This window comes from Chrysemys picta, chromosome 5, assembly GCF_011386835.1.
Source record: "Chrysemys picta bellii isolate R12L10 chromosome 5, ASM1138683v2, whole genome shotgun sequence".
In the NCBI taxonomy this organism is placed as follows: domain Eukaryota; kingdom Metazoa; phylum Chordata; order Testudines; family Emydidae; genus Chrysemys; species Chrysemys picta.
This window is the reverse complement of record NC_088795.1, coordinates 10,390,567-10,408,086: the sequence shown is the minus strand read 5'-3', so window position 1 is coordinate 10,408,086 and position 17,520 is coordinate 10,390,567. Positions and strand designations below refer to the sequence as shown.

General features: G+C 50.6%; 1 protein-coding gene across 3 annotated transcripts in view; it reads right to left on the bottom strand.

Moving 5' to 3' along the window:
* HGSNAT (heparan-alpha-glucosaminide N-acetyltransferase) overlaps positions 1-17,395 on the bottom strand; it is a 34,218-nt gene extending 16,823 nt beyond the window's left edge. The window contains exons 1-4 of one of the 3 annotated variants that reach the window (XM_005283957.4): positions 17,131-17,395; positions 9,537-9,652; positions 8,160-8,296; positions 7,144-7,265 (exon numbers count right to left, since the gene is read on the bottom strand). In XM_005283957.4, coding sequence (XP_005284014.2) covers positions 7,144-7,265; positions 8,160-8,296; positions 9,537-9,652; positions 17,131-17,233 — 478 coding nt within the window. In that variant the 5' untranslated portion in view covers positions 17,234-17,395. Of the gene's footprint in view, positions 1-67; positions 205-7,143; positions 7,266-8,159; positions 8,297-9,536; positions 9,653-17,130 lie in introns of those variants that run through there. The other 2 variants (XM_005283958.4, XM_065595906.1) reach the window with 2 other exon arrangements.
* Between the last annotated feature and the right edge of the window lie 125 nt (positions 17,396-17,520).

Sequence of the window (17,520 nt, the reverse complement as noted above, 5' to 3'; positions counted from 1 at the left end):
TGCTGGGTGTGTTTTGGGAGGAGGAGGAAGTGGAATCTAAATCTTAAAACAGAACGCAGACACATACCTTGTGACTGTTTTGCTTTTGTGTGTCTGTCTTGTCCGTTTAGACTGTAAGCTCTTCGGAGCAGGGACTAGCTTGTGCTATGTGTTCGTACAGTACCGCACACAACGGGGCCCAATCCTGGTCAAGGCCTCTGCGTGCTGATGTAACGTATATAAATAAATAGTAAGATACAGAAGGAGAAGAGCAGAAGGCCAAGACAGAAGCCCAAGGGACAATGTAATGGGGTGTACTAGCCCCTTAAGGTGTGAGGGAGACCACCTGGGGCAGCATTATGCCTCTGCACATTTTGCTGGGAGACATACCTGTGTGACAGATCAAGGTCAAAGAGCAAGAGAAAGGGGTATCAGAGTGGCATTCTGGGAGAAAACACTGCCAGCTCTGCTTTTAGGGCCCACAAGTGGTGCTCCAGGAACAGGGCAGCTGGAAAGCTCCTCCCCCCTCCATGGTGAGGAAAAGGCTTGGCTCAGGGCAGTTTCCAGCCTTGGCAAACGTCTTTCCCGGCAGCCAGATTGTGGTCCTGGGCGGGGTAAGGCATCCTAGGAGATGAAGGCATATATATATCCTGCCCCTTCCCCATATGAGGAGAGACCTGGAAGGCAGCTGGCTGTGCCGCTGGGTGTCTCCTGAATCCAGCTTTCACTGTTTGTTTGGGATGCTTTTGAGCCAGACATCACTGAGAAGGGTCTGATGCACTTTAAAACAACCCAGCAACCCTGCACACATTTTTGACTGTCTTACACAACCAACTGGAGCATTTTGATGCAGTGTGGCCTGTCCCCAGCACCAAGGGAGAGCAGAAACTGACAGGACAGTGGAAAGGGTAGACACTGCAGGCAGGAGAGCAGTCAAGCATGGAGTCAGGAAACCTCATGGAAAGCTGGGAAGGAGGGCAGAGCTAACAAGCGAAGAAGGATGCAGATGTCTCAGACAGGAATGGGTTCATTGGCGACATTCACGGGAACAGACTATATTAAGAGGAGGAGCTGGACGAGAGGAAGAGATCACGAATAAGTAAGAGCCGAAGAAGAAAGGCAGTTGTTAGGGAGGTAAGGAAGTGATAGGATCAAGGGTTTGGAGGAAGAAGGTACAAGAGACCATCCAACGTCTGAGAAAGGAGCAGGTAGCGGAGTGTGGGAAGTTGGTGGCATAGCAGGGCTGGCAGAGGAAAGGGAAGGACGAGAGCTCACATTACACAGAGTCAATATTTTCCCAGAAGTAAGGCCTGGTCTACACTACGAGTTTAGGTCGAATTTAGCAGCGTTAAATCGAATTAAGCCTGGACACGTCCACACGACGAAGCCCTTTTTTTCGACTTAATGGGCCCTTTAAACCGGTTTCTTTACTCCACCTCCGACGAAGGGATTAGCGCTGAAATCGGACTTTGTGGGTCGGATTTGGGGTAGTGTGGACGGAATTCGATGTTATTGGCCTCCGGGAGCTATCCCACAGTGCTTCATTGTGACCGCTCTGGACAGCACTCTCAACTCAGATGCACTGACCAGGTAGACAGGAAAAGCCCCGCGAACGTTTGAATTTCATTTCCTGTTTGCCCAGCGTGTAGAGCACAGGTAACCACGCAGAGCTCATCAGCACAGGTAACCATGATGGAGTCCCAGGATCGCAAAAGAGCTCCAGCATGGACCGAACGGGAGGTACGGGATCTGCTCGCCATATGGGGAGACGAATCAGTGCTAGCTGAACTCTGTAGCAGTAAACGAAATGGCAAAATATTAGAAAAAGTCTCAAAGGCCATGAAGGACAGAGGCCATAACAGGGACGCACAGTAGTGCTGTGTGAAAATTAAGGAGCTAAGGCAAGCCTACCACAAAGCCAGAGAGGCAAACGGAAGGTCCGGGGCAGAGCCGCAAACATGCCGCTTCTACGCGGAGCTGCAGCCACCACTACCCCAACCGTGTGCTTTGACTCCATCAATGGGGAATCATGCAACAGGGAAGCGGGTTCGGGGTACGAGGAAGATGATAATGAAGACAATGAAGATAGCTCACAGCAAGGAAGCGGAGAAAACGGTTTCCCCAACAGCTAGGATATGTTTATCACCCTGGACCTGGAACCAGTAACCCCCGAACTCACCCAAGGCATGCTCCTGAGGGCACACAAGGGACCTCTGGTGAGTGTACCTTTGTAAATATTACACACGGTTTAAAAGCAAGCATGTTTAATGATTAATGATTAATTTGCCCTGGCAATCGCAGCCAGTACAGCTACTGGAAAAGTCTGTTAACGTTTACGGGGATGGAGCGGAAATCCTCCAGGGACATCTCCAGAAAGTTCTCCTTCATGTACTCCCAAAGCCTTTGTAAAAGGTTTCTGGGGAGGGCTGCCTTATCCCGTCCGCCATGGTAGGACACTTTACCACGCCAGGCCAGTAGCACGTAGTCTGGAATCATTGCATAACAAAGCATGGCAGCGTATGGTCCCGGTGTTTGCTGGCATGCAGACAACATCCATTCCTTATCTCTCTCTGTTATCCTCAGGAGAGTGATATCATTCATGGTCACCTGGTTGAAATGGGGTGATTTTATTAAGGGGACATTCAGAGGTGCCCGTTCCTGCTCGGCTGAACAGAAATGTTCCCCGGTTAGCCACGCAGGGGGGGGGGAGGGGTGAAGTGATCATCCCAGAGAATTGGGCGGGGGGGGGGGGGGGGTGAGTTGGGTTTGTGCTGCATGTTAACCTGGAAACCGCAGCCCCTCCTTTTACATTGCAAACCCATTTTAAATGGCCAACCCAACGGGTGCTTGATATGGGAAATGAAGGCGCTGCTGTTTGAAACCATTCCCACGTTAGGAAGGTTAAAAAAGCCAAAAGACTGTGGCTTACCATGGCTGCCTGCAAGCCGAAATCTGTTGCCTGGCACTGCGTGAGTGATCTCTCACACCAAACCGGCAGGCCCTCAATATAAGAGGAAAAATGCGACCTTGTAACGAAAGCACATGTGCTGTATAATATGAACAGCAAAATTTAATGTGAAAGAGTGTACCCATTGTTCTCTAAAATGTGTCTTTTTTAACCACCTCTCCCTTCTCCTCCACCAGCTGCAAATGTTTCTCCTTCACAGAGGCTAGTGAAGATTCGGAGAAAACGGCGGACTCGGGATGATATGTTCACAGAGCTCCAGATGTCCTCCCACACTGACAGAGCACAGCAGAATGCGTGGAGGCAGTCAATGTCAGAGTGCAAAAAAGCACAATATGAACGAGAGGAGAGGTGGCGGGCTGAATCGTGGGCTGAAGAGAGCAAGTGGCGGGCTGAAGAGGATAGGTAGTGTCAGCTTGCTGACAGAAGGCAAGAGTCGATGCTCCGGCTGCTGGAGCATCAAACTGAAATGCTCCAGCGTATGGTTGAGCTGCAAGAAAGGCAGTAGGAGCAGAGACCACCGCTACAGCCCCTGTGTAACCAACAGCCCTCCTCCCCAAGTTAAATTGCCTCCTCACCCAGACGCCCAAGAACGCGGTGGGGGGGCCTCCGGCCACCCAGCCACTCCACCCCAGATGATTGCCCAAGCATCAGAAGGCTGGCCTTCAATAAGCGTTAAAGTTTTAAACTGCAGTGTGTCCTTTTCCTTCCCTCCTCCCCCACCCCTCCCGGGCTACCTTGGCAGTTATCCCCCTAGTTGTGTGATGAATTAATAAAGAATGCATGAATGTGAAGTAACAATGACTTTATTGCCTCTGCAAGCAGTGCTCAAAGGGGGGAGGGGAGGGTGGTTAGTTTACAGGGAAGTAGAGTGAACGGGAGGGAGTGGGGAAGGGTTCATCAAGGAGAAACAAACAGAAGTTTCACACCGTAGCCTGGCCAGTCACAAAACTGGTTTTCAAAGCTTCTCTGATGCGCCCCGCGCCCTGCTGTACTCTTCTAACCACCCTGGTGTCTGGCTGCGCGTAATCAGTGGCCAGGTGATTTGCCTCAACCTCCCACCCCGCCATAAATGTCTCCCCCTTACTCTCACAGATATTGTGGAGCACACAGCAAGCAGCAACAACAATTGGAATATTGGCTTTGCTGAGGTCTATCCGAGTCAGTAAACTGTGCCAGCGCTTTTAAACGTCCAAATGCACATTCTACCACCATTCGGCACTTGCTCAGCCTATAGTTGAACTGGTCCTGACTCCTATCCAGGCTGCCTGTGTACGGCTTCATGAGCCATGGCATTAAGGGGTAGGCTGTGTCCCCAAGGATAACGATAGGCATTTCAACATCCCCAACGGTTATTCATGTACCTTTCCCAGCCATCCCACGTTGATGTTAGTGAAACGTCCCTCGTGATCCACTAGGGCTTGCAGCAGCACTGAAAAGTACCCCTTGCGGTTTATGTACTCGGTGGCTTGGTGCTCCGGTGACAAGATAGGGATATGGGTTCCGTCTATCGCCCCACCACAGTTTGGGAATCCCATTGCAGCAAAGCCATCCACTATGACCTGCACGTTTCCCAGAGTCACTACCCTTGATATCAGCAGGTCTTTGATTGCGTTGGCTACTTGGATCACAGCAGCCCCCACAGTAGATTTGCCCACTCCAAATTGATTCCCGACTGACCAGTAGCTGTCTGGCATTGCAAGCTTCCACAGGGCTATCGCCACTCGCTTCTCAACTCTGAGGGCTGCTCTCATCCTGGTATTCAGGCGCTTCAGGGCAGGGGAAAGCAAGTCACAAAGTTCCATGAAACTGCCCTTACGCATGCGAAAGTTCCGCAGCCACTGGGAATCGTTCCACACCTGCAACACGATGCGGTCCCACCAGTCTGTGCTTGTTTCCCGGGCCCAGAATCGGCGTTCCTGCCCCAGTAACACCATGATTTGCACATTGCTGGGGCCTGTACTTTGTGAGAGGTCTATGTCCATGTCAATTTCCTCATCACTCTCGTCGCCGCACTGCAATCGCCTCCTCGCCTGGTTTTGCTTTGGCATGTTCTGGCTCTGCATATACTCCAGGACAATGCGCGTGGTGTTCATAGTGCTCATAATTGCCGTGGTGATCTGAGCGGGCTCCATGATCCCAGTGCAAAGGCGTCTGGGCTGAAAAAAGGCGCAAAACTATTGTCTGACGGAGGGAGAGAGGGGCGAGTGACGACATGGCTTACAGGGAATTAAAATCAAGAAAGGTGGCTGTGCATCAGGGAGAAACACAAACAACTGTCACACAGAATGGCCCCCTCAAGGATTGAACTCAAAACCCTGGGTTTAGCAGGCTGTTGATTTCACGGAGGGAGGGGGGAAGCAAATGAATACAGAACAAATCTGGTCCATCTATTTTTTACATCTTAGGCTGGCAGTAGACGGTGCAGCATGACTGATAGCAATTGGCATCTTCTGGGTGCTTGGCAGAAGATGCTGTATTACAACTGCTAGCCATCATCGTCAAAATGGTTCAATAGGACTGCCGGCAGGACTGAGTCTCTAGGAAACAAAACATGTCTGCCCCGGTGCCTCTGACCAAACTCACTGAGGAGTACGACGACGACAGATACCAGTCGTAATACACCATCCACTGCCAAAAGGCAAGGAGCTGCTGCTGTATAGCAATGCAGCCCCACGTCTGCCAGCACCCAGATCGCCGATGAAGGCTACCAGTCATACTGCACCGTCTACTGCCAAAAGGCAATTAGCTGCTGCTGTGTAGCAATGTAGTACCACGTCTGCCGGCACCCAGATGACATATGGTGACAGTGAGCTGAGCTGAGCGGGTTCCATGCTTGCCGTGGTACGTGATATGTTGTCTGCACAGGTAACCCAGGTAAAAAGGCGCAAATTGATTGTCTGCCGTTGCTCTGACGGAGGGGGAGGGGCCTGACGACATGTACCCAGAACCCCCCGCAACACTGTTTTTGCATCATCAGGCATTGGGATCTCAACCCAGAATTCCAATGGGCGGCAGAGACTGCGGGAACTGTGAGATAGCTACCCACAGTGCAATGCTCCGGAAGTCGACGCTAGCCTCGGTACTGTGGACACGGTCCACCGACTTAATGCACTTAGAGCATTTTATGAGGGGACGCACACAATTGACTGTATAAAACCGATTTCTATAAAACCAGCTTCTATAAATTTAACCTAATTTCGTAGTGTAGACATACCCTAAGTTGCAGAATCTCTGGCCAAAAGGGAGGCAGGGACATGAAGAGGAGTGGATTTGAAGAGAGAGTCGAAGCCAGAGAAGGGGCAATGAAGGATGTAAGTGAGGGAGTCCATCAGGGAAGAGAAATCAAGCTGTGCAGTAAGGGAAAGGCAGAGTTGAAAGAAGGAAGGACAAAACTGTAGTGGAGGCAGTTACTGGGGGTCACTGTATTTAATTCAGAGATATGTTATGATGGGTGTTGGGCAATCATACCACCTTGAAGCCGTTGGGTTTGATAGCTGCCTTCTATTCAGGCTAAACGAGGGAAAAATAAAATGGCCCTTTGTTCAGTAATAGCTAAACCAATGGAAAACTAGCTCCCAAAGACTGGGCCACATGCAAGCCTGGGCCATATAGTCCAAGGGGTTTCCCAGAGGTCTCATCACAAAGGCAGGGGATTGATCTGATTGCAGCTGTGTGTCTGTGTGTTAGAAGCAGCAGAAAAAACACAACATGTCCTGGAGAAGGTAGCAAGGAAGCCTAGATGCAGGCAGAGATGCGCCTGTAGCATGACTCTGAAAAAAAGCTAAGAGAGAGAATGTTTGGGTAGAGTGCTGGCTGAAAGAGGCTTGGGACTCTAAGCAAAGAAACTGCCTCATGCTGTTTGATTCCTACTGTGTTCAGAGAAATAAGACTTTGTACATTCTTTGTAAATAAACAGGATCACATCAAAGAAATACCTGACTTCATCATCAATTCCTCCTCCTAATAGGAACAATCTGCAAGACCCCTGAATATCAGCTAACTGCTCGGGCCAAATGGATAACAGATGCTCTGTGGCATGGGTGAAGGAGCACAGGGAGTGGATGCAGGGAGTTCATTAGGCTCAAGGATTTGCTAGGAAGGGGGCTAAAGCGAATTTTAATGAGATGATTTCCTGAAAGAAAAAAAACCAACAACTTGGTTTACACAAGGAAAGGGGGAAATAAAGCGTTACGTACGGAGATGGCTGTTGACAGGACTTTCGTTGATGATTATGTCACAGGAAATCATCTTGGTGCTGCTAGCGAAGCTCTTTACCACAAGCGAATAGTTTCCAAATTCTCCAAAATGGTAATGGATCCTGCAAAGAATGAAGGGAGACGGAAAGGGAACCTGTGCTGGGACTTGCTGTGCCATCGCTACTGCCTGCAGGTACTGTGGTAGGGACTGCTGGACTACAGGGTAGGTCAGCTGGGAGGTGGGCTGAAAGGACGGAAGGGCTATGGGAAGAAGGGTAGGGGCATGTTGGGAAGCACACAGCCCATGCTCCTCCTTGCAGTGAGGCTGCAGTGACCACCTCTCTCTGCACATACAAAAGGAGACAGGGGCTGTAAAGGCCAGATTTTTCTTTTATCCTACTTGGTGAGGTCTTCTAGCTGCGTTGCCATAGTTCCTGCAGCTTGGCTCCTGCTCCCTGATTTGGTGCTTTCAATGCACTGTTCATTCAGCCATTTCTTTGATTGGCCACCGAGCAGCTCCCAAAGCCACTTCTCCTGTCAGCGTTGGTTTGGCTTCCCCATGTATCGTTTGATCGCTCCAGCCCACCCTTGATCCACTCCACCCTTCGTATGTCACATGACTTCTTACGCTATTGACTGTGTAGCGGGAACCATGACTTCATAGACTTTTGGTCTGATTTTGTTGTTGGATCTAGTGGCCTGTGATATCCAGGAGGCCAGACTACATGATCTGGTTGTCCTTTCTGGCCTTAAACTCTGCCTCTATGTGTGTCTGTACAGCACATAGCTCTACGGGGTGCAACTTGTGATTGGCTGAGCTAGGCACTATCGTAACAAATTATATTTTTATACTGTTGGTATTATGAAGATTAAATTGCAAATCTAGCTTCCCAAATGCTCAGTAATAACTGTGGTGAGGAGGCCACAGACTTTAGGGACCGTGGCTGGCAAGTGACAGAAAATGTAAGCATTAGTGGGTTATTTCAACACACATTATCTTCAGATCAGTTACAAACCTGGGAAGCTCTCTGCCTGCCCCAGTGCCATTGAGATGTAGGGTGATTGGATGCTGAGAATCCACTGCTACTGCTACAATGCTGGGCTTTCCCGACGTGTTGCTCATTGGGACGGATACCAGATCTTGATACAAGCACTAGAAAATGAGGACAGATGAAGGATTACAAAAACAAAAAACCTACTTGATTTTACTAGGTAGAGCAAAATTATTATTTTTTTAATTCAAAGAGGAGTACAAAGGAAGCCTGGCTTGTCCAACAGCAAGCAGGTAACATTTCTGTGAGCTGTGGCTGGAGGAAGAATTATTGGCCAAGATTTTCAAAAATAGGAGCCTAAAGTTAGGCACTCAAGGTGGGATTTTCAAAAGGGCTAAAACCCAACAGATTAAATACAAACTACAAAACAGGAATAAATTAAAATACTGGAAAGTTAATCATTTAAAAACACCAGACACACTCCACTAAGAACACAGGAAATGCCATATCAGATCAGAGCAGCTAGCCCAGTATCCTAGTCTGCTAGCACTAGGCAGATACAAGAAAGCCTGAAGGAGGTAATTATGGAATAACCTGACCATAAGGGAGCTTTCTTCTTAACCCCTCACCAGTCATCGGTGGTTAGCTTATGCCCTAAAGCATGAGGGTTTATACACCTTTCAAACTTAAAAAGAAATCCTTATAATTGCACTGTAACTACGGACAATCTCATTATCCAAAGGAAAGACCTATCCTTTTTTTGCATCCTGCTGCTCTTTCCCTCAAGACATTGTTGAGGGTATGAGTCCCATAGATATCTGAGATTCACTGGCTGAGGGTCCAGAATGGGGTCAGGGTTCACGCGGCGATAAAGGAGTCGGGGGAGAAGATTTTGGAGGCTGTGGGGAGCATGGAAGATGTCCACCTTTCCCCACCGTCTATGACATGGATCCTTTGCCCATCCAAGAACTAGCTGAAAAACCTGAGCGACAGAAAATTAGGACTTTCAAAACACGAGTATTTCCACAGTCCCTTAGGGGAACAAGTCTTTGGGTCTGTCTACACTGCAGTCACAGGGTGTGACTGTAGCGCCTGCAGATGCAACCCAGCTTTAATCTAGCTAGCTCAGGTGCTGGAGCGGTGAAGGCGTGTGGCAGCGCACACTGCCGCAGGGGCTAGCCCCATGAGTCATTATCCAGGGTTCTGGGCAGGATTGTACAGCTCACAATGACGTTCACACTCCTGTGACTTCACTTCTCTGCTACCTGAGTTGGCTAGATTGTGTCCACAAGCTCAGGATTGTCTACATGAGCTGCAATCTGAGCCTGGGTCCAGTGCCATAGTCTTGCCTTCCCCTAGAAGGAAACCTTACATAGCATACAAAGGGAGAGGGCTGTTTACCTGGTAACAATAATCAGAAAGCCAGGAGACTGTCAAGTTCTCATGGATCAACTCATTGTGCACCAGCAGTAAAGCCTGATCAATTTTCAGCCCTAAGGGTCTCCTTCTGGATAAATCTGATGCAGAAATGGAGAGAAAGGCGTATGTTAATATTTTGAAAGGGGAAAGTCTGCACAACCCACTGCAGGACATAAAGCAACTTTGTTAACAGAATGATGACAGCTCAGTAGACACTATATTGCAGCCTTACCAATCCTCACCTATTTACAGTGGCTCATACTTGAGAATCTACGCACCACAGAAATTGTATGGGAAAGAAGCCATCTCTCCAGCCCTACTTCCACCTCAGCGTGGCTCCGGAGTACTATTATTCCACTGGGGAATCAGACTGGGCAGGTAACAAGAGTGCTCACCATTGGCGTACAGACTGAAGGGATGCGGCTACAGCGGCACAGATACAGCGCTGAAGCTGTTCCACTTCCTACATCGAAAGACGGGATTTACCCATCAATATACAGAACCCATCTCGCCAAGACGTGGTAGAATTATTCTGTCAACTTGGCTGTGTCTACAGTGGAGGCGAGGTTGGCCTAACTACCTCACATAGGCCACAGCATTTTTCACAGCCCTAAGTGAGGTGGCTAGGTCCAGCTAATATTTAGGTATAGATCAGGACTGTGTCTACACTTCAAATGCGACAGCAGAGCCACCGTAGTGCTTCAGTGTTGACAATCACGACAGCAACGGGAGGGATTCTCCTACCACAGTACTTCATCCGTCTTCCCATTAGGCAATAGCCAGGTCAACGGCAGAATTCTTCTATCAACCTAGTGCTGTCTACCATGGGGCTCATGTTGGCTTAATTATGTTGCTCAGGGATGTGAGAATTTTTGTGCCCTATGCAATGCAGTTAAGCCCGAGTTAAAAACCACGTTGCCATGTCCTCCCTGCTGTTAAAACCCAAGCAGGCAGTCCTGAGTTAAGAACACACCTTTTAGTTTCAGTATAGACATACCCACAAATGTAGCAAGGGGGCAGGAGAGAGGGATAGTGCCTGGGTAGTACTTGCTCCCTCTGAGCTCCCCGCAAACTGGGTGCTCTCCTCCAGGAATCTAATCATCAGAAGACAGACCCTACATACATACAAAGTCCCATTTTGTTTTGGGTGGGATGGGAATCTCTTCTGAGTGATGAGCTCTGGGGCCCTGATCCTGCGAGTTACTTCACATTCTGTCACTGCATAGAACCTGTTGTCAGCTGGCATATGTGTGTGTTCTCACTGCGTGCCGCCCCACCTCTGCAGACAGCTGGCTCAGCAGACCTTGATAGGTAATATTTTCACCCCTCAGCTACTACCCAGAAAAACCACAGACTTGGGTCAGTTGTGAAGGCGCTTGGCCCGGTTTATTGCTGACTAGGGTTACCATATTTTAATTAAAAAAAGGGAAGACACTCCACAGGGCCCCGCCCCCAACCCCGCCCCTTCCCCAAAGTCCCCGCCCCAACTCCACCCCTCCCCTGAATGCTCCGCCCCCTGCTCCTCCCCCTCCCCTGCTTCCCGCGAATCAAATGTTCGTGGGAAGCCTGAAACAGGGAGGCAGCAGGTAAGCTGAGGCGGGCATGAGGAGGCGTGGCCCAGTCCGGCCCCCCTGGCCGAGCAGCTCCCTCCGGCGGCCAGCCGGCCCCGGCCAAGAGGCTCTGGCCCGGCTCGGGCCCTGGGGCGCCGGCCCTAGTTCCGGCCGAGCGCGCTGGCCCCGGCCGAGCAACCCCAGCTCTGGCCGAGCACCCCCGGCCCTAACGACTCCAGCTTGGCTCGGGCCCCGGGGCACCGGCCCCGCCCCGGCCGAGCAGCTCCGGCCAGCAGCCGAGCACCCCCAGCCCCGGTCCCAGCGACTCCGACCCAGCTCGACTCGGGCCCCGGTTCTGGCCGAGCAGCTCGGGCCCCGGTCGAGCGGCTCCAGCCCGGACCCAAGCCCCAAGACCCTTTCCTATTTTCCCAGACATGTCCGGCTTTTTGGCAATTCCCCCCGGACGGGGATTTGAGAACCAAAAATCCGGACATATGGTAACCCTATTGCCGACGAAGCACGGTCCTAGTGCCTCATAGATTCTACATGTACAATAACACATGTATGCCTCTGACAATGGACCAGCTCAATCAGGAGTGGGACTTTCTGCTGTCCCCTAGGCGGAACAAAAGTGCCCCTTCTATGACTTCTCTTTCATACATTGATACAAACAAGTTCCGTATTACTCTCCTGACCCTACACCTTGTACCGCCTGGATTAAACAAAACATCTTCATCCAACACCCTGCCTTGCCGTCCTTGTCTTACTCAGGGTCGGTGTGGTCCTGTATCATCTCTCAGGACTGTATTTATGCCATAACTCTGTGTTGGGGTGGACCTATACTAGCCTTCTGGAATGTGTCTATATGAATACCAAGTGCCCAGTACTTCTTAGGTAGAGTGGATAAAAATCAGTGATTTAAAAAAAAAAAAATTGGATTTTTAAAATTTAAATCGGATTTTTTGGTTAAAATGCTTTTTGAGGAAAAAACCTATCTAAAGATTGTTTTAATTAAGAAACATTATAGCTCAAAGATATCTCATCATGGAATAGGGATTATAAATTCAAATTCTGTAGTATGAGACAATATATTCATGTAATGTTTAGGAAGTTTTGAAAATTAGTTCCAATAGTTCATGGATTTGGGACCCAATTGGGGGGTTGCAGGGGCTTCTATATAGATTATTTAGGTTAATCTTTCTATCTACCCAATGGGATTCAGTGCTCAGTCTAGAAGAAACCATCAGAGATGCTTAGTTTTGCAGTTCTCAAACTGTGGATTTGTGTCTCCAGAGTTAACAAGCTTGTTAACAGCAAACATGTTTTTAAATAAATAAATAATATATAGAGGTGAGAAAAGAAAAAAAAAATCTCCATCATCCAGAAACAACCATAGATAAGTTTGAGATAAGAACCAGCAGATTACAAAAAGAGGTAATTGATGAAAAAATTGCCCGGTTTGTTTATGCAACAAACTCTCCTTTCCGTATGATTGAGAACCCACACTTCATTAACATGGTTCAGTCATTAAGACCAGGATACAGTTCACCCAACAGAGCAGATGTCGCAGACAAACTGCTGGATAAAGTGTATGAAAGAGAAATTGAGCAGTGTGCAAAAGGTCTAGAGGGTGAAATTGTTAACCTGAGTCTTGATGGGTGGAGCAGTGTCCACAATGATCATGTTGCATGTGCTTGTGTGACAACAGAAGAAGGGAATGCCTTCCTTACAGAAGCAACTGATACATCAGGAAAAACACACACAGCAGAATACTTACAAGAAGAACAGAATACTTACAAACAAACTGAAAAAAAAAATCAAATGTCTAGTACTCAGCTTGGTCACAGACAATGCTGCAAATGTATCCAAGATGAGAAGAAATTTTGAAGAGAGTCCTAAGCTGATAACATACGGTTGCAGTGCTCATTTGATGAGCCTCCTAGCCAAAGACTTCAGTGTTCCAGAAATAAAGGCTAAATGTTGTTGAAATTGCAAAATACTTCCGTAACAACCACTTTGCAGAAGCTGCTCTGAAAAAAGTGGGAGGAACCAAGCTAACTCGCCCACAAGACGTGATGGAAATCAGTAGTGGACTGTTTTGAGCACTATATCAAGAACTGGCCTAATCTGATGACAGTTTGTGAACAAAATTGTGAAAAAATAGATGGCACTGTCACAGCCAAAGTTCACAACATTGGGCTTAAGAGAGATGTTGAACACATGCTGCCTGAAGCCTATTTCTGTAGCCTTGAACAGAATGCAGAGAAATAGCTGTTTTATTGCTGACGCTGTTGAAATTTGGACGGAACTGAGATCTTAAAAAGAGAAATATGCAATGACAGTTAAATCACATGCATTAAAAAAACAAATGGGACAAGCACTATCTCCAGGTCATTTTCTTGCAAATATTCTCAATATTCCATACCAGGTCAAACATTAACTGCTGAAGAAGAGAAGTTGGCTATGACATGGACATTCAGCAATCATCCCTTCATAATGCCAACTATACTAAACTTCAGAGCTAAGGGTGAACCATTCAAGAAATATATATTTTCTGATGATGTTTTAAAGAAAGTTACACCAGTGAACTGGTGGAAGTCACTTAAACACTTGGATTCAGGAACTGTTGAAGTGATAATCTCACTTTTAACAGCAGTAGCTTCTTCTGCCGGTGTAGAAAGAATATTTTCTTCCTTTGGACTAATTCAGTCCAAATTGAGAAATCATTTGGGTCCTGAAAAAGCAGGAAAGCTTGTTTTTCTTTTTCAGATTATGAACAAACAGGAAAATGAAGGTGAAGACAACTGATTTAGCTACAGAAGCCAATATTTTAAGTTTCTCATGTTGACCTGTCTGACCGTCAATTTTTAAACAAAATATTTCATTTAACTATTTTAGTTAAAAACAATTTTAACAAAAACAAACCTGATTTAAAAAAACTTGAATGTTTAACTAAATTCAAATGCTTGTTTTGTTAAAATATTATATGTTTGCTGTTGAAGAAAAAAATCCAGAATACAGAACGTTGTTTTTAATTAAATAAAACAATTTAAATGTCTGTCTGTTGATGTTCTCCTCCTAATACAGCGTGGCTAGAAAATCCTCCAAATAGTAAGGATTAACCTGTTGAATTGGAGATAGTTCATCTCCCAATGACTTCATAAATATCTGCTTCAATTACCTTTGGTTAATGAAATAACCAATCATTCATTCATTTTCTGATATAGCTGTAAAACTAATCTGAAAAGTTTACAAAATAAATCACTTTTAACATGTATAGTGTGTACCTTCTAAAAATGAAACCTATATCTACCTCTGAGTTGTGAAGAATATGTATCAAGGTTATAACAACCAACAAGAATGCACTTTTATGTAGAAATCCAAGATTAAATCAAATCCACCCTGTTCTTAGGCATGCCTGTGTTATAGCAATGGCTCACCATGTCTTTGCCAAGTTCATGTACCAGACAGTGAACTTGTAAGCAAGGCTTTGCTTATGGCAGGGCCTGACTTTTGCTGACTTTGGTTCAGGCCTCCGGCTTTACACCAGGCCCTATGCTCCAGGTTCTCTCTTTCTACTACAAAATCCCATGGGGCTATACGTAGAAGCAGGGGCCCACCCACATGCAGTAACCTGCAGGTTCACGTCTAGGTGGGGATGATCCCAATGGAGCTCCAGTCTGTGGTGTGGCCAAGCAAAGAGCTTTGCTCTAAACCAGGCAGGCATTTCTAGCTGTGAAACATGTTTGGGAGGAGAGGAGAATGGAAAACCAACCCCAGCCCAATCCAGGCAAGGGTGGGAGTGCTACTGCAGAGAACAGACAGAGTACCTCTGAAACTGGGGGAGGGACACAGCAAGGTGGTAGGAGAGTGAGAGTTAGGGTGACCAGACAGCAGATGTGAAAAATCGGGACGGGAGTGGGGGGTAATAGGAGCCTATATAAGAAAAAGATGCAAAAATTGGGACTGTCCCTATAAAATTGGGACATCTGGTCACCCTAGTGAGAGTGATGGAGTAGGGCAACCAGATGTCCCGATTTTATAGGGACAGTCCCGATTTTTGGGTCTTTTTCTTATATAGGCTCCTATTACCCTCCACACCCGTCCCAATTTTTCACATTTGTTGTCTGGTCACCCTATGATGGAGAGACAGTGAGTTGCGGGGGAAGAGGGTGGGTAGGTGGGGATACATGGGTGTGAGAGTGTGCGAGAGAGAGGAGTGTGAAAGGGTAGTGGGGAGGGAGTGACAGACAGAGGTAGGGAGAAGGAGGCAGGGACTGAGAGGGGCAAAGTATACGAGGTAGGGGTAAAGGGAATGGGAGGGCAGATGAAGTGATGGAGGAAGGCAAGGGGCAGACAAGATAGTGTGGATAGGGTGACCAGATAGTAAGTGTGAAAAATTGGGACAGGGTGGAGGGTAATAGGTGCCCATATAAGACAAAGCCCCGAATATCCAGACTGTCCCTATAAAACTGGGACATATGGCAACTGCAGATGTGGGGAGAAGAAAATAGGGGGCAGACTGGACAGGAGTGAGCCAGCTAGCAGGGAAGAATGCGGGGCAGGCCGGGCAGGGGAGGCCTGGGGGGAGTAGGCCAGGTGGTGGCTCAGGACAGATCGGGGAGAGGGGGGAAAAGGAATGGAGAGCAGGTTAGGTGGGGGGAGAACGGAGTGAAAACCAGGTGGGGGGAGAATGGGGGTAAACGCCAGCCTGGGGGTGGGAGCTCAGGTGGGGGGGGGGGGGAAGAGGGGGAACAGGAGGCGGAGCGGCTCAGGCCAGAAGGGGGGGCTCAGGCGGGGGGGGGGGGCGGGAGGACCAGGAGAGAGGGAGACGGGGAGCTCTGGCCAGGTTGGGGGGTGAGGAGCAGGAGGGAGACAGGCGGTGGGGGGGGGGAAGCTCAGGCCAGGCGGGGGGGGCTCATGCGGGGGGAAAGGAGCGGGGGGAAGCTCAGGCGGGGGGGGGGGAGGAGAGGGAGGCAGGTGGGGGGGAGAAGGAGCGGGAGGCAGGCGGGGGGGAGGGAGAAGGAACGGGGGGGAAGGAGAGGGAGGCAGGCGGGGGGGGAGGAAGAAGGAGCGGGGGGGAAGGAGAGGGAGGCAGGCGGGGGGGGAGGAAGAAGGAGCGGGGGGGGAAGGAGAGGGAGGCAGGCGGGGGGGGAGGAAGAAGGAGCGGGGGGGGAAGGAGAGGGAGGCAGGCGGGGGGGGAGGAAGAAGGAGCGGGGGGGGAAGGAGAGGGAGGCAGGCGGGGGGGAGGAAGAAGGAGCAGGGGGGAAGGAGAGGGAGGCAGGCGGGGGGGAGGAAGAAGGAGCAGGGGGGAAGGAGAGGGAGGCAGGCGGGGGGGGAGGAAGAAGGAGCGGGGGGGGAAGGAGAGGGAGGCAGGCGGGGGGGGGAGGAAGAAGGAGCGGGGGGGGAAGGAGAGGGAGGCAGGCGGGGGGGAGGAAGAAGGAGCGGGGGGGGAAGGAGAGGGAGGCAGGCGGGGGGGGAGGAAGAAGGAGCGGGGGGGGAGGAGAGGGAGGCAGGCGGGGGGGAGGGAGAAGGAGCGGGGGGGAGGAGAGGGAGGCAGGTGGGGGGGAGGAAGAAGGAGCGGGGGGAAGGAGAGGGAGGCAGGCGGAGGGGAGGGAGAAGGAGCGGGGGGGAAGGAGAGGGAGGCAGGCGGGGGGGAGGGAGGGAGAAGGAGCGGGGGGGAGGAGAGGGAGGCAGGTGGGGGGGAGGAAGAAGGAGCGGGGGGGGAGGAGAGGGAGGCAGGCGGGGGGGAGGGAGGGAGAAGGAGCGGGGGGGAGGAGAGGGAGGCAGGCGGGGGGGAGGGAGGGAGAAGGAGCGGGGGGGAGGAGAGGGAGGCAGGTGGGGGGGAGGAAGAAGAGGGAGGCAGGCGGGGGGGGAGGAAGAAGGAGCGGGGGGGGAAGGAGAGGGAGGCAGGCGGGGGGGGAGGAAGAAGGAGCGGGGGGGGAAGGAGAGGGAGGCAGGCGGGGGGGGGAGGAAGAAGGAGGGGGGGGGGAGGAGAGGGAGGCAGGCGGGGGGGGGGGCATTACCGTGCGGCTGGGTGAGGCCGGGCGCCAGCAGCACGGCGCTCAGGACGGTCACCGCCACGCAGAGGGTGGCCGAGGGGCCACATCCCCGGCCGGGCCCCGCCATTCCCGCGCCGCCGGGAGGGACTCCGCTCTCCCCGCCCACGGGCGCTGCGGCTTCCGGCTCCCGGCCGGGGCGGGCTGTGCCCGGCGAGGGGAAGCGGGAGGGCGCTGGCAGCACGTGGCAGCGGAATCGGGCCCCGGGGCGGGCCCAGCGCTCCCCGGTACCGGAGAAGGCCGGAGCCGGGCTGAGGAGAGTCCCGGCCCGGGGGCGGGCGCCTTCTGCACCGCGAGCTCTGTGCGGTGCGCGCTCCGACCCGCAGCGTGAGGCGCCTGCGCCGGAGTCACTCCGGA